This window comes from Gadus morhua, chromosome 12 (genome assembly GCF_902167405.1).
Source record: "Gadus morhua chromosome 12, gadMor3.0, whole genome shotgun sequence".
Classification (NCBI taxonomy): domain Eukaryota; kingdom Metazoa; phylum Chordata; class Actinopteri; order Gadiformes; family Gadidae; genus Gadus; species Gadus morhua.
In genome coordinates this window covers 25,788,874-25,805,170 of record NC_044059.1, presented here as the reverse complement: position 1 = coordinate 25,805,170, position 16,297 = coordinate 25,788,874, and the positions used below count along the sequence as shown (strand labels likewise).

The window sequence follows — 16,297 nt, the reverse complement described above, 5'->3', positions numbered from 1 at the left end:
GCAAAACCCACGCAGTCACACGAACGAACCCCGGGAACGCCACTCCCCCACAGCCCGGCCCACGGCGTGCGTCCAGACCACTGCGCGCCGTCTCTCGGAGAAGACCCCCGCCCCGCACACCGCCCGCACTGCGGGGTCTTCCCAGAGGCGGGGGGCGCCTCCGTCGTACGCCCGCCTCGCCTCGCACGCGTCGTCCCCGATCAACCGCGCGCCACAATCCCACCCGCCGCCTCAGCGGCCCCCCTCGCAGCACCTCGCTCCCTCCCCCCGCCGTGGCGGCGGGCCCTCCCCCGCCCGCCCCCCCACCCCCGGCCTCTCCCCGCTGCCGGTCAGCCCCGCCTCCCCCGCACCCCCCCTCCCCCTCCCGCACCCGTCTCCGGTCGCCGCGCGCGCCCTAAGTGGGTCATGTGAGAGCCCACTTAGCCGCCGCCGCCCATCTGCCAGTCCGGCCTCCCCGTCTCCGTCCCCGTCCCCGGCGCGCCCCCCCGCTCCCGGCGGCCCACCCGGGCTGTCTGAAACCCTGCCGGGGACGAACGGCCGGGAGGGGGCGGAGAGCCAGGCGGGTCCGGGGGGCCGCGCCCGCCCGGCTACCCGGGAGAGCGGCGGCTTACCGGAGAGGACCAGGAACCCGGCGGCGCCGGGGCGGCGGGGGGGCCGCCGGCCGCCCCCCTACCCGCACGCCGGCAGACTCTTTGAACGTGGGAGGAGGGCCAAGGACCCCCGCCAGGCGCCCCCGTACCCTGAGAAGAGAAGGCTGCTCTCGACCACAGTGTGAAGGCGACACAGCGGGAGGCAGGGGGGGGGGGGTGGAGGGAGGGGCAGCCGGGTGGCTGATGGGATAAAAAACACCCCCAAAAAAGTCTGCCAACATTTTTATCCAAGCCACGGACTCGCAGAGAGGATGATTCAAGGCTGGCCAAGCTGAGCCCGGATCGAGTTTCCAGGCGGGAGGGTTTTGAAGAAGAAGAAGAAGAAGAAGAAGAAGCGACTTTGGGGGTGAGTATGTGGCAGCAGGGGAGGACCTGGCATGGCCGACACCCTGCACTCCTATTGCGGCGGCGTTCTGTGGCCGAGCGGCGCAGGGTGTCGACATCTGCTTGGCTGGCCCGGCCCAGTAATAAGAGCCCCTATACAGATGCTCCGTGTGCTCCTCTCAGTAGGACCTCTCGGACCCACAGGCTCCCGGGAGCGCCACAGAGTGCATACCTAAAAGCCACCGGATTTAATTATCTCACAATTACACCCGTCGCTTCTGAGCACTTGCGCAAAACAAGACGAGACAAGATAATACGCTAATCTACACGGTGCTCCTATGCATACGCCCACTTCAACCCCCTATATCTATCTATTCTCTCGGGGACGACGGGAGATAATTGCTCCCTTACATGGAGGAGCGTTGTTGGAATAGGCAGCAAGGCAATTACTAACTCAGCTCGGCTTTTAGAGTTCAGAGGGGCGCACACACGCACGTGCTCCGAGCGTGTTTGATAGAGGTGATGCTGTAAATGTATACGCAGAAGTTAACAAGGACGACCAAAAAAAGCGAAAGTTACACGCTACTCATGGGCATGACCAGGGCCGGTGGTCTGATAGCTGTGGTGGTGGTGTGGGTTGGGGGGGGGGGGCACGACAAGGGGCAGCTGGCTGGTAGCCAGAGCCTTCACAGGTCCCCTGGCGATAGAGAAATCCCATCTCCTTTTGCAGCCGCTACGTTTGACCCACCCAGTCACAGTCCCCATCTGTTCCCAAACCAAATGTCAGCACACAGGGCAGAGAAAACAGGAGGGGGTGGCTTGAGGTGGGCCGATGTTGTGTGTGTGTGTGTGTGTGTGTGTGTGTGTGTGTGTGTGTGTGTGTGTGTGTGTGTGTGTGTGTGTGTGTGTGTGTGTGTGTGTGTGTGTGTGGTGTGGGGGGGGTTGGTAGAGAGAGATAGCTTGGTGAGGAATAGAGTTGGAGAGAACAGAGCGGAGATAGAAGTAGGCCTGGGAATGATTACTGATGTTTACTGCAACAAATCAATGAGTCTTTTTCCTCAGGTGAACCTAGGTCCTCCCTCCCTAAGAAGATCAATTAGAGTCGTTTCTCACAGAGTTGGCACATTATACACTCTCCCAGGCTCGTCGAAGAATGTCCTTTGAACGAGAGGCTTTCATCTTCGGATGTTGTTGGTGGGGTTTTAGTTTAATCAATGCCTTATTAACACATGCCAATGCAGTTATGAACAAGTGTTTGGGACAAGGCCTGCGTGTTGTTGTTCCTGGAGGTCTTACCAGAGGGGGGGGGGGAAGCAGACCTCCAGATGGTGAGTAATAATGATTAGAGGTTTAGACGACAGCCTCCAGCCGAAATATAGAGAGCTACTGTAGCGCGGGGACTAATTACTACGACAATATATTTTTAATGTTGCGGCAGTGCGGAACGCGTTATAAAAAGAGCGGCTGTGATGTCTTTAAGCTCAATGTCGGCCGCTTAGAGTTGGAGCTAATCAGATTCATGGATGCGGATTGATTGTCTTGTCTTTGTGCTTTTAGCTAGATTGTTCCCAGACTGCAGGTGGCAGGAACCTATCCCAGCCAACTAGGCACTGAACAAATGGAAACACCCAGTATCTTTGTTTATCTATATATAGTGTATCTGTACAGCCCTGCTAGTGCAAAGAGCCCAACATTGGGATCAACCAAAGTCCTCAAGTCACTTATGCGCGGTAATGTTCCATTGTCACATATCCTATAGCGCTAGCGTCAAACCTTGTGAGACAAGCAGTGCTAATTTGAGGACACTGAAGATTAATTAACGTTGGCTGGCTCAACATGAAATGAATGAATCCCTCTTGGCTCTGTGGCGCTCTAAACCCGAAAAGATCAGCTCCATACATTCCCATACACAGCGCCTGGATTTAGAAGATCTTCAAAAGCAAAGCCTTTTTCCCCCCGCTCCCCAGGAACCGAAAGTGAGACAATGGAAGCATTTTTATCTCGCTAACCCATTTATTACAGGACATTTTCAGATAACAAAAGGACATTTCATTTACTTCCTGAAACCAATTCCATTTTTTTTAAGGTTGATTCAATGCATATCAAGTACGGATGTGGTGCGGACCACTATAAATGTGCATTGCTCTTCTGAATATTTTGTGGGTAAACTTTTAACTTAGGTTTATACAGTTCATATTTTAACCAGACGAGAGCAAGGGGCATACATATTTCGTACACAGAATATATTATGCAGTGTCTGCCTGTTTCCTAGAAAATTCTTTGTTAGAGCTCAAATGTCACTTCAAATGTCACCTGTCCTCCCCTCTCTCTCCTTTCATGTTTTCTAACAATGCATTGGACGTTCAAGTCAGATCACAGTTGACACAACAAGGGACAAACATCCAGTCGATTTCAGTCAAGTGACAGCCCGCCTCTATTAAAACTGCCAACACATGTCGGTGTGAAAGGAACAACAAAGGAGAGAAAAGGGAAAAAAGAAAAAGACAGAAAACGTGTTTGCGGGATGCATTGGGGCCTAACTGTCATGTTGTGTCTTCCCCTTGTAACTCAGCATCCACTTCTGGCATTTCCTGTTGAGACCGTTGTGGGAGCATAATCTCTGACCGGGGGTGGTGGTGGAGGTGGGGAGGAAGTGATGTCACGCCGATCCAGCTGGGAGCTTTCTTCCCAAGCAGAGCAATCGCCTCAAGGCAGAGAACAGAGACTCCACGCCCTCGGAGAAGACACGGTACGACACACGCACGCGCGGGCGCAAACTTCACGGGCATCCACCACATGCACCTCGCGTGGATCAGGAAGGCTGATGGGATCAACGTGAGGGAGACGCAGGCGATTGGGTGCTCCTACTACGGCCTGGTAGTAAAAGGAGCTGGCTCTTCACAGATCGACACGAGTGGGTTATGAGGAGGGATTGAGTGAGTGAGTGTATACGGAGGGCATGGAGAGTTTATGATCTCCAGAGAGGCAGCCCGGCCGCGGCTGAATATCTTTCAGAGAGGATTACCGCTATTCTAAAAAAGGTTAAGTCTCTGAATGGGAGTGACCAGCTGGACTGATGAATACTAGCGGGGGTCTAATACTAGAGTGAGGGATCTGATCCAGATGCAGATCAGGGAGGGGGGGGGGGGGGGGGGGAGAGAGAGAGAGCGAGAGCGAGAGAGAGAGAGAGAGAGAGAAGAACCTGGTGCTCTTCTTCAACAGCGGACTCATAATTCTTCAGCTCAAGGATCACCAGGGAACAGAGATGTTCTATGTTCTATACGATGAGTATGAGTATGACGGCCACATTGCAGATTAATACCCCTGCGAGATTAACATTTACAACCAAATTGGAACAATCCCTTGTACACTACGAGTAAAACAAAACAAACTCTGCGGCGATTACCGTCTCCCCTATGGATCAAAAGATTTACTCTATAAGCTTTGAGATTCAGTGGAAGGAAAAAGAAAAACGGAGCAAAAACAAACACTTCATCTTAAGACAGGATGTTGTGTGTATTTAAAGACTAACGCTCATGCCAAAAGATAAAGCAAGTTACGTGCATTGCGTGAAAACATTCAATCTCCAAGGTAAACTAATTTCCTTCTGATGCTCAACACTAATTAACAACATGAAGAACCCATCCCGGTCCGATCTTTTGGCCCGTCAAGACATTTCAAAAGAGAGACAAAATCAATTCTGCTTTTACTATCCGTTATGAGAAGGCCGAGGCCTGGAAGAATTCAAAAGTCCCGGTGGCTCAGCGTGACCTGAGTCGAGCTAGAGCTTTGAAAGCTACAGCTCATCGCGTCGGGATGGGCCAATCACGGTCAGCTTAGAGAGTTCCAACATCTACAGCTCGTCGTGTTTAGTTCGGCCAATCATGGTCAGCTTTGAGAGTTCTGCCCGGAACTTCCCGTCTGTGTGAGTCACTGGGGAAGAGAAAAAGGAAAAGAAAACAATGCTCCAGATCATATTTTTTAACAATTCAAACATGTTCATGGGAACTGAGGTGACTGATATCCTGATCCTCACATTGGTGAGGTTGACTTCTAGCTAATCAACTCAACTGAGGATCGGATGTTTGGAAGGAAGAGCTGCATTGTCTTGGGACAGCATGTAGCTATAGTAACCGCCAATTAATTTGGCGAAGGCCAGATACAAGTTATAGCGTGGCCATCGCGTAACCATAGCCGAGCGTAACCATAGCGTGGCCATAGCATAACAACGTCAAAAGATATTTCTATATTTGTCAACGGTATAGTTCTGAAGTAATTCTGGTATAGTTCTTAAGTTTTGTCTCTACATACTTCTCGCCATTCATCTACTTTGACATGAACTTGGCCGTTTACAAGTCAATTGTGGCAGCTAGAAGGGGGTCTGGACCCAACGACTCCCCCAGGACCTCAATGCTATTGTGATCGAGTAGTGGCACAGGAAAAGAGCACATTGTAAAGCACATGGGTGCAACAACACGCGTCGGAAAACAACAGGAGCACAGGGATAAACACCCACACACATCTGGCCTGTAGAGTATGTATGCCCCGATGGTAAACAATCACGGAAAGAACTGAAACAAAGGAGAGCGAGAGCGAGAGCGAGAGAGCGAGAGCGAGAGAGAGAGAGAGAGAGAGAGAGAGAGAGAGAGCGAGAGAGAGAGAGAGAGAGAGAGAGAGAGAGAGAGAGAGAGAGAGAGAGAGAGGAGGCGAGAGAGAGAGAGAAGAGAGAGAGCACGAGAGAGAGAGAGAGAGAGAGAGAGAGAGAGAGAGAGAGAGAGAGAGAGAGAGAGAGAGAGAGAGAGAGAGAGAGAGAGAGAGAGAGAGAGAGAGAGAGAGAGAGAGAGAGAGAGAGAGAGCGAGAGAGCGAGAGAGAGAGCGAGAGAGAGAGAGAGCGAGACCGCCATGAGGAGTAGCAGCCTGCAGCGCCCGTACCCGTGGAGTCTCCCACGGTGAACTCCTCCGGCTTCAAAGCCACGTCCCTCTGGCCACCCTCAGACGTCTGGGACTGGAGGTGCCGCCGGGAGGAGGAGGAAGAAGGGGCGAAGAGGACATTCAAAGAAAAGAACAGGAGAGATATGGGGAAATAAATAAATACATATATATACACATTAATATAAAAACCCAAAGTCAGATAACAGGATGAGAGGAGGCACTGGGAGAAAACAATTTCATTGCAGCAGACACGCCAGGGGGGGTTGTGTGTGTGTGTGTGCGTGTGCGTGTGTGAGTGCATGTGTGTGTGTGTGTGTGTGTGTGTGTGTGTGTGTTAACAAGGTCAAGGAGATCCCACGTCACCAGGGCTCACACACATGCACACACGTGCGTAAATGCACACACTCACACACAGTTATGCGGGTCCCATCATTTATGGTGGTTTGTGTTTTATGTTTATTTGTCTTCCTTGCAGGGGACAAGGTCGACCTAGGAGGAGGGGAACAGAGGACGACTGGAAGGGTGGAGGAGGAGGAGAAGAAGGGCAAGAGGACGGGTGGTGCCCTGACTAATGGCTGGGCATCAGTTTATGTGCCATAATAAAAACTGTGAAAACTAATTGGGTGCGGTGCTTTTTACACATTAGGTTGTTTGTGCAGAGCTAGACGGGGCAATATAAAGTAATGTTTTGTCATCATCATAATCATCCGTACACCGTAAAGCATCGTGATCCTCTGCTTTTCAGCAAAGGACATTGAACTGTTGTACATCACTCATCGCATCAAAAATAGCAACCTATTTAGTGATTATGCTACTCAAAGGCACTATCGACCCTGCAGCCAGCTATGGGGAGGGAGAAACAAGCAGGAGGTTCTGAAATAAAAACATAGTATACTCCGTAACATAGTATACTCTGAACTGAGTGGGAGGCTGTCTACAGATTGCCATCGTTTTCATTGAAATTCTGCAGGTTTCGGGCGTGGCCAGTGAGCCAAACATTAGCATATTCAACATGTCCTCTTGACTGGGATCCCTGGCAACACGGCGGGAGCGGCAGTAGGGGATTACTTGTGAAGATAAAATGCTGCATTTCAATACACGGCCCGAGCGGACTTGGCATGGGTACTTACATATGCGTTGGCATATTCGATCTTGGCTCCCTTCAGCTCGGCTTTGAACTGGGTGAAGAACAGGTAGGACTTGCCCTGGGGCCTGGGGAGAGACACGCGTGGCTGTCAAGTCATCAGCAACACAATCTCTACTCACTTATCCCCTTACTGCGTCGTGCGTCATTGACTGTTTCTTCCTAACTGCGACCACCAATACTGCCAATGCTGTATTACATTAAGTGGCGTTGAACATGAAGTTCTTGAACTGATCAGCATGGGAATTGTCCCCTATAGCTATATGGTAAGTGTGCATCTGGGGAACTTCACTTTGGCTTACCTCCATATGGAGCAGGAGAACAATTTATCGTCATCGCTCAAGCCGATACTCATGAGCCATTGCTGTGGGGGGGGGCGCGCGCGCACACACACACACACACACACACACACACACACACACACACACACACACACACACAGTGTAAGTAAGTCACATTCAACCTGAGACACATTCTATGGGATATGTGAAAAAGAAAGAGCAGAACTAGATATTCACCTCATTGGTTCCCCCTTGTGAGGCATAAGTGAATGAGCATTCGTGATCCCGCTGAAACACAAAAGAAACATTGTGAACCGGTTAATACAAGATAAAAAACGTTAGATTTATGAATTATAATTTTCTAAATGTAATTCAATATTATTTCAAACAAGAAATGGTCTATGGTCTTGGTAGTCGGCTTGATAGATGCAAAATATATATTTAACTAAAAATGAAAGATTTAAAATGTTAGCATATTGAAATTCACATCATTATTTTTCATTAAAGAATAATGCACATATACACATATTACACGGCACACATAGCAACATTCTTTGTGGTTTACAACTGTGTTTACAAATTGCGGTCCTCAACCAATCAATGAGAGCCTTGTGGCAGAGGCACAACGTGTCAGCCTCTCAGAGGCTCTGTCCTCGTCATCACTATGCGCCTGCAACTTATTCAAAGCTACTGGGCCAAATCCAGTCTATTAAGTAGTTTTTAGGTTATCAATAACCCTGCACAATAGTGATAGCTGTTTTTAATAAATATAGACATACATGCGTACCAAAAAACACAGGTAAAATCATTCAAGGTTAATCTGTAAACCCCCTTATAGAATGACATGCGTAGTCAATATACATTTGCATTTTGGCAAATAGATTACAGCATTAGGTTGTAAGTATCCCTAAATGTGTAAATTAAAAATAACTTTTTAATTCGAAATAGCAAAAACGAATAAGTGTTGCTTGTAGCCTACTCACAATGGTCTCAGAGAATGTGTGCTGCACACCTCCGGGTTTAACGTTAAACTCCACCGTTTTGGTTCCATCGGGGAAGCACTTGCTGCACACAAAGCGATTAGGACGAAGACAAAAAAGTTAGCAAAATGCATAACGCTACAGTAAATTACACGAGCCATTCTTTCACTGCTTCCTGTTATTTGACACTGGGCTGCCGTTCCTCTGTCGCCTGTGTGTGGCGTCACACAAGGAAGGGTTTGAATCAATGAAAACGTCTCTCACTTTTTGTAGTTGACAATTTCCAATTATAAAATATAGCACTTTAATATACAAGTAGGCCTACGAGTCATCTTGAAAGAGTCATAATGTAAGTTAAGCCCTACGATCATGGTTTTAACGATGCAACGATTAAATCTGTCCAGGAGATGTCACTGTCGTCAACAGATCGCACTACAGAATCAACTGTTCATTCACAGATATTGTTCAGATAAATTACAAATGTAAAGAAAACTCAGGTAAAAACTATTATATTGAGATATAAACACAATAAGATATTAACATAACTAATAAACAATATAATGCAATTTAATAGTAAATAAGCTCGATTTGCTTAAAAATATCACTTATCACTTATAGCTTCTTTATTTTTTTTTCGGTAAACACAGGTCTACAAAGTCAACAATTTATCCAGTTTTTGAGCCAATTTAGCTACCCGAGCGCACCATCTCACCGTAGTTGTCTAATTTTGGACTTTTGATACATTAATACACTGTGCATTTGTACAACACTGACTTTCTCTGTAACCAAAAGCAACTCATTTTCTATGTTAATCTAAGACAAAATAGTCTTCATATTTTAATAAATGCACAACCATTTGCCAAATCCCAATTACATACAATGGCCTGTTACTCATAATTAAAAACATCTTGTCCTCTGCTTTACCTTAACATGTTACCAAGTACTTTCATTTATGTAGTATTCTGTCTGTATAGCAATCTGTCTGTCTCCCTGTCTAAGCCCTCATGTGTCTCTTGGGCTATACAGGGCTTTGTTTGTGGAGGGTGAAACAAACTAAAGCAAAACAAATACATGTCTGGAAAAAGAGAGATGGGAAACGTAGCAGACAGACACACATGTGTTAAAAACCCTTAAAACAACGTCAGCAGAACCGTACTCAAACACAAATGGACGTACCCTCACCCCATCTCCGCCTTCCTTCCATAGTCTCTGCTACTCTTCTCCTCCACCTCCTCCTCCACCTCTCCTTCACCCCTGGCTATCTCATGCCCAACCCACTCCATCCACTAAATAATAGAATAACAGGATTTACAATGTCCCTAAATTCACACTATGATCCACTGTCTGTGTTTGTTGTTTACAGGAGCAGCCGCAGCAGGGGAAGCGTGGCCTTCTGGGTCATAAGGCACAGCCCACCGTCGTCTGCTTTAAAAGAGGAAACAGGTAATGACAATCAGGGACCTCGTGTCCTGCACAGGTAAACACCACCTCTTCCAACACACCAGTCTGCACTCGGGTTGTTGTCGGCTCTTAAAAAACCAATACGTTTGGGAAACCACGCAGAAAATAACACATTTATATTTAGTTCGATTTTTTTCCACATTATTCCCTACTAAGTCATGTTTGCATAGCCCAGGCCTTCGCACCGGGCGCCTGATAATCTGTCGTAACCGACAGTTGAGCTAGAGTCTGAGTCGATAACGGGGCAGCTTTAGCCTGCGGTGCTGCTGAAGTCAGCGGTCTACCTCCACCGGGTCCGTTTCACGCTGCCGTCGTAACTGTGGAATTTCTCTAGCCCCCGCCATTAAAAGTGGGGGGCGGACAGGCTGCCCACACCGCGGCCGTGCACGCCTAGGAGGATGCGCTGAGCAAACACCAGCGGTACAGCGGGTTGTCTCGTCGTGACCCCCTGTCACATTTGATTTCCCCATCGGCGGGCGCGACCCCAAGACCCGAGACGGCGAGGGTGTGTGCTCTCAGCAGAACACCCATGTTGGAATACAAGCCTTACTCCTATGTCCCGGGTCCAGAGGTGGTCGAGGGCTGGGTGGTTGTATTACGCGCTACCTCGATGTTACTTTGAATTACCCAGAGCCGCCTTCTTTTAATATTTAGTGGATGTCTTTCATTATGAACGTTGCGCCGACTGACCCCCCTAGGTGCACAGTAGGCCTATACACAAATAAAAGCAGAGTCATGTTAACGCATCCTGTTCTAATTTTAACTCTCATCAATCCACAATGACTCGACACCAAAGGCACATGCCCACGTTGAGAGTGATTTTAGCTGACCCTCTCAACGAGTGGGTGCAGGATGGTGAAGTAGTACTGGGTTCGATCCCCAATGTCTGACGCCTGCCTGTGGGCGTCCTTGAACAAGATCCTCTGACCCCTACTTGCTCCTTACTTACTGGTGTCTGAATACACTGAACGGGCTCTGGATAAAAAAGGCCCTGCTAATGATGGTATCTACTTATTAATAATAGTGGAGGGCTGAATAAGGAATTTCACCTCTCCCCCTGGTCATATTTACCAAGACTTAATGTCAATACGCTTGCCTTGCCCAACAAGAAATAGGCCTGTTCCATCCTTTTAGGCCTTTTATGAATTGCAGATATAATCATCTTTCTGTTTACTTGCATGTTTCCAGACTTCCAGTGAGCCAGAGTAGAGTTGACCCAGAGTAGACAGTATGTCAATAGGAGTTCCTAGACACCCTCACATGGACATGATCTTGTTTCCAACGTTGCCCTGCTGAACCCATCGGGCTCATGGATCCTCCTCAAGACACTAATGACTCTTCCACCAGACTTTTTCCCAATAGTGACTTTATAGTGAATCTTTGTCGATAACTTACGTTAATGAGTAAGAAGGGATATGCATCTTGCTAAAGGATGCCTTCAGATAAGCTGCGAACACCCGGGATCGATTCTAGAACATTTCAGCCAAACAAGATAGTATCCTGCCCCCAAAAGCTGTAAAACATCCCTACTTCCTCTTCTCCATCACAGGCTTCACAGGCCTCCTCATTATTCTGTCTGTTCTAGCGTGTTGCGTCGGAGGCCTGGCATCTCGCAGTGACTACTACTGAATGCCTGGACTCTCTTCACTGTTAAGCAGCCAGCAACCCATCACCGATTTAAATAATTTGTCTATATGTATGTATGTATGTATGTATGTATGTATGTATGTATGTATGTATGTATGTATGTATGTATGTATGTATGTATGTATGTATGTATGTATGTATGTATGTATGTACATCAATTATGGCACCCATTACACTCCTGATTTTCTTGCCCTCTTGGGGGCTAGGCTCAGGGGGGGTATCATAAATATATGGCCTGTTAAGCCCTTTGAGACTGTACCTGTGATTCAGGGCTATACATATCAAATTGAATTGAGTTAAGTGCCACCATTTAGCGCAATCCTCTGTGGTTCAGTGTGTTATCGTTAATCATTTTGAAATGTATTCCTCCACTCCTTGGCCAATCGAGTGACCCAGGGTTTCTCGATATACACTGAACAACGTCAGCATGGGCCCAAGTTTTAATGACTTTATCTTGTAAAATATTTGCTTGAATAATCTTGTCGGTAGAGCCCGTTGGGAATGATCTGCCTCATTAAGCGGTGTGTAATGAACCGAACGTTAGGTGCTTCAGAGTTAAAGTATTTTTGAATAGACCCAGAACTCACTCATTAGAAACTTTATTATAAAATGCAATCACATAAATGGTATTATAAAACACCACCATAAACTTTATTCATAAAAAACGATCATGTAAACCTGATTAAATAGTACAATCGTGTTACCTTTATTATAACAGACAATAGTATAAACTTTATTATAAAATACAATAGTATAAAATCCTTCCATAAACAAACACCTTGTATTTAAATAACTGTTTTTATTGGGCCAGCATTGTGCTAGAGGTGCAAGGCTACTCTAGAGAATGGGAACACTAATATGAACTCTATAACTGCCCACATGCAAATATGTAGGATACAGTTTACACACACACTCACATGCACAAACACACACACACACACACACACACACACACACACACACACACACACACACACACACACACACACACACACACACACACACACACACAGCTCACCTAAAAGTATCAGGTGAAATTGATTTATTGACAAACTCTAAAAACAGATTATAACATTATATAGTATTGCTATATTGGTTGTAGTTTTAGTTTCTTTTTGTAGTCCAGTACTCTGCTTTAGCTCCTAAAAAAAACAAGAACACAAAAAACATGTATTACATCTTTAGAAGTTAAAGGATGATTCTGTAAACGGTAGTAAATACAGTACATCCATGTTGTCTTCATAATAAAATGGCCTATAAAAAACACCACCTCAGATACGAGACTCACACAGAGATTCTGCAGTTGCGCGTCTGGACGAAGGTGCCAGTGTATCTGATGTCACATCGCACCACGTTGTTGGAGAAGTCCTGCTCCGGGATGAGCTGAGAGGGGTTCACCGTGACCTGGGGGAGAGATATACGTAGAGAGCGGAACTCACTTAAATAACAGACAAGGCTGAACGACACACAATGCTGCTTCACTTGAGGGTCCAGTGCCTTGTGTGGCTTAGGCGACCAGAAAGGAGGGCATGAGTGGTGATTAGTGCGGGGGTACTAGCCAGCCGAAAAGGTTCTGGGCCCACTGTACGTGGATCCACCTGTAGGCCTCCTTAGGCAGGCTGCTAAACCTCTTTTCATTCATGACATGCATCTAAATAGATGTACTGTTAGTCGATTCGGATCAAATCTTCTGCTCAATGACGGATTGAAGATAATTTGAAACAATGAATTATAAAATAATTCAATGCACTTGAAATTATATATATTTTTATACTAATTTGTATCCTTTAGGTGGGACATTGTATATCCTCCAACAGCAGTTGAGCTGCTGAAACCGCTACCTTGAGTATGTAGTTTCCGGGTGCCACATCCGTGATGTCGATCCACTGGCAGTCGATGCTGGCGTGGTAGGTGTCATAGCAGCCTGGACTGAGCCCCTGAGCAGAAACACACAGGCAAGCGACAAAATACCTCTAGATGAGCAATCAAGAGCGACGTTCGATACGGCGCCTGCTGTATGAACCACTGAGGTCCGTCGGGGGGGGGGGGGTTAACAGCCGTCCTCCTCGGAGACGGACCTGCGTGTGAGCCGTGCAGGCGTAGCGTCGCCGCACTCCCGGGTCACAGGAAGTGTCCTCCAGGCAGAAGCTGGCCTTGTGCCCCTCAGCCACCTTCCTCCCCGTGGAGACGTCGAGAAGGTCGTAGTTACTGAAGGCCTCCATGCTGTGATAGTGTCTGTGGGAGGGAGGGAGGGGGAGGAGAGGAGGAGAGGAGAGGAGAGGAGAGAGAGAGAGAGAGAGAGAGAGAGAGAGTTTAACGTGGCTTACCAAACCATTAAGAAATGAAATATTTGAAAATGATGATTGAATTACTCTTTGCTTATGATTATCATGTGAGACAACCAAGTGGTTAATGTTTGTTGTTGGTGTGATCGGATAGTTCTATAGGTTGGATATGTCTGTGGAAGGTACCTGCCTACTGCTATCTCTCCGACACACTGTATAAAGAGGACCCTTCACGGCTCTTGCGCTTTCATGCTTACGACATTTTGAAATCAGTGCAGAGGCTGCGGCTTCAAACCTAACCCTTACAGGCTGCATCTCATAGGGTTATGGCTGCATGGACCTCAACTCAATGTTTGCTTTGTGGTGAAATCTGGCCTGATATGACACTCACTGGTGACAGCTGTGCCACTCCCACTCGTGTCTGGGCTTGGCGGGCAGGAAGTCAGCGGTTCCCTGGTTCTTCACCCTCTGAGGAAAGCGGAGCAGAACCCTGTAGTCCAGGTCACTCGCTCGGTGCGCTGATCTGCAGGAAGGTGCACAGCGACACACAAGAGGAAACGATTGGAGACGGGGTGTACATGGATACAAAGTTATAATGCAGGGTGGATGAACAACATACAACAGTGAGCTGTTTTTGGAAACGTGGCTCTGTGGAAATGCCCGGTGGGAAGCAAACAAAGTGGCAGCTTGTGTGTGTGTGTGTGTGTGTGTGTGTGTGTGTGTGTGTGTGTGTGTGTGTGTGTGTGTGTGTGTGTGTGTGTGTGTGTGTGTGTGTGTGTGTGTGTGTGTGTGTGTGTGAGTATTTGATGGATATTGATGTGAAAGAGGAACAGTACCTGGTGAGGCAGCCCTCCTCCGCGGCACAGCGTAAAGCGTACATCTGCACTCTCTGAATGTAGGAGGCAGCTTGGATGTAATAGGGGTCAGGAACCAGGTCCGGTAGACCTGAGCACAATTCAATGAAAAAGACAAATCAAACAAAACAATCATGTGGTAGGCCATCGTATCCAGAATAACGAACGCTCACCATTACGGAAGAACCGGGTGCCATGGCCCGTTCCCGTTGGATGGCGCGCGGCTGAGCGGCTCCTACCGGCAGGCGGCTGGACACCGTAGTAAACAGAGTTTCTGAAATTGCCACGTGGGTCTATTTCATGGGTACCCACGTTGTCCGAGGTTGGGACTGCTTCTGGGTGTACACCAGCAACGTGCGTCTCTATCGCGTTATCAGATAACGGTGTCGGGGAAATGCCAGACTCCGGTATACCTCTGCGTAATGCGTGCGCTCTCGACAAGTTGCCAACGACTCCTGTGCGCAACTGCTGAATACCTGGTCCACCATCAACACCATCCGTCCGTCCCGCTTCGGTGTGTGTGGGTGCAATGGTTCCTGGGTTCTCCAACAGGTCTGTCAAATTGGTGCCAAGCGTGGCTGGTAATCGTGATGGCGAAGCGGTGGGGGTTTGCGTTCGAACCGGCACGCTGCTACTATCGTCTCCGGTGACACCTCGTCCCCATGGTACCCCAACACCCGAGTATTCAATCGCAGGAGAGGGCTGTGGTCCGTTGCCCGTTTCTCTTATGGGTGTGATGCCGGCTGGGTGCTGACTTCTTGGGTCAGTTGCAGGTAAATAGTGTGCCGCTTCGGCGCCAAGAACCAACGAGACCATTTGACCCCTGTGCCTCCTGGGTGATCTGGCGACTACATTGGGGTGGCGCAGTCGGTTTGCCCCCCCGTTGCCTGTCAGGAGAAGCCGAGTCTGTCTCCTTCGCTGGACGGGTGAGAGGTACTCGGTTCCTGTGCTCAGTAAACTGAAAACCCGTCCGTTGTTTTCCCACTCGATTTTGTGTCTCCAGGGTCCAACAGGCGCGCGTAAATCTTGCTGTCCGTTGCCTAAGTGCACCATGGTTTTAAGGACGCATATCAACAGAACAGCAAGCATCTCCATCTCCCTCGCTTAAAAGTTTCGGTGTTTCAGTGATGCCTTATGAAAAGTATCAACATTTAATAAGCCTGACACTGACTATAGTTCAGAACCCGTGCCTCCTCTGGGGATAAGAAGCCAATGGAAGGGACTTGATTCCGGCCCGCTCTCCCCCTACTCACGCACCTGCGCACTGCCACGCCCTAGCTGCATTGGAGTGTATGTGTGTGGTTGGGGTGTTGGTTCTGGCCAAAAAGCTAAATGGATAGAGTACCCACGCATGATCATTCAGGACTAGGACTTAAATCCGATCCAAGAGCAGGGGCTTCTTTCGTTTGGTTAAAGGCCTTTACTGATGAGGTTATTGTTCGCCAATTAGCTAACATTACCTGCCTATTACCTGATAATTGTTAAATAATCAAAATAGAGATGCTAATGAAAAATATGAATATATGCTAATTATATATACAACCATAGGCCTTGAAGCCTACACTATACGGTCCGGGGTGGTTTATTTGCTTAATTGCATTGACCCAATGGCCCTCTGTAGGGTGCCAGTTCGAATATGAATCATAAAAAAGATCAAAAGAAAACTTGCACATCCATGAGAAATGCATAGCAGAAGGAGAAGCGTTACCACGGGAGGCCACGCGGGGGCAGTCGTGGCC

At 47.9% G+C, this 16,297-nt stretch overlaps 3 protein-coding genes across 3 annotated transcripts in view; 1 reads left to right on the top strand and 2 right to left on the bottom strand.

Annotated features, from left to right (window-relative positions):
* Positions 1-775, top strand: part of LOC115555063 (caskin-1-like) — a 5,609-nt gene extending 4,834 nt beyond the window's left edge. Inside the window, exon 2 of the mRNA XM_030371733.1 lies at positions 1-775. This exon is cut by the window's left edge and continues 305 nt beyond it. Within this exon, the coding sequence (XP_030227593.1) occupies positions 1-775 (775 nt within the window).
* A 2,190-nt stretch (positions 776-2,965) lies between these two features.
* mydgf (myeloid-derived growth factor) lies at positions 2,966-8,431 on the bottom strand (the record flags this gene model as incomplete). Its single annotated transcript, XM_030371732.1, has 6 exons — positions 2,966-4,907; positions 5,907-5,979; positions 7,037-7,118; positions 7,353-7,414; positions 7,569-7,619; positions 8,315-8,431. Coding segments are annotated over 6 exons (465 nt in total), but the record flags the coding sequence as incomplete, so codon positions are not given.
* A 3,974-nt stretch (positions 8,432-12,405) lies between these two features.
* Positions 12,406-15,761, bottom strand: loxl5a (lysyl oxidase-like 5a). Its single transcript, XM_030372971.1, has 7 exons — positions 14,732-15,761; positions 14,541-14,649; positions 14,096-14,227; positions 13,498-13,654; positions 13,261-13,356; positions 12,708-12,823; positions 12,406-12,561 (listed from the first exon to the last, which is right to left on the bottom strand). Exons 1-7 carry the CDS (start codon positions 15,651-15,653, stop codon positions 12,555-12,557), a joined length of 1,539 nt encoding a protein of 512 aa, XP_030228831.1. The 5' UTR covers positions 15,654-15,761; the 3' UTR covers positions 12,406-12,554.
* Positions 15,762-16,297: the final 536 nt, after the last annotated feature.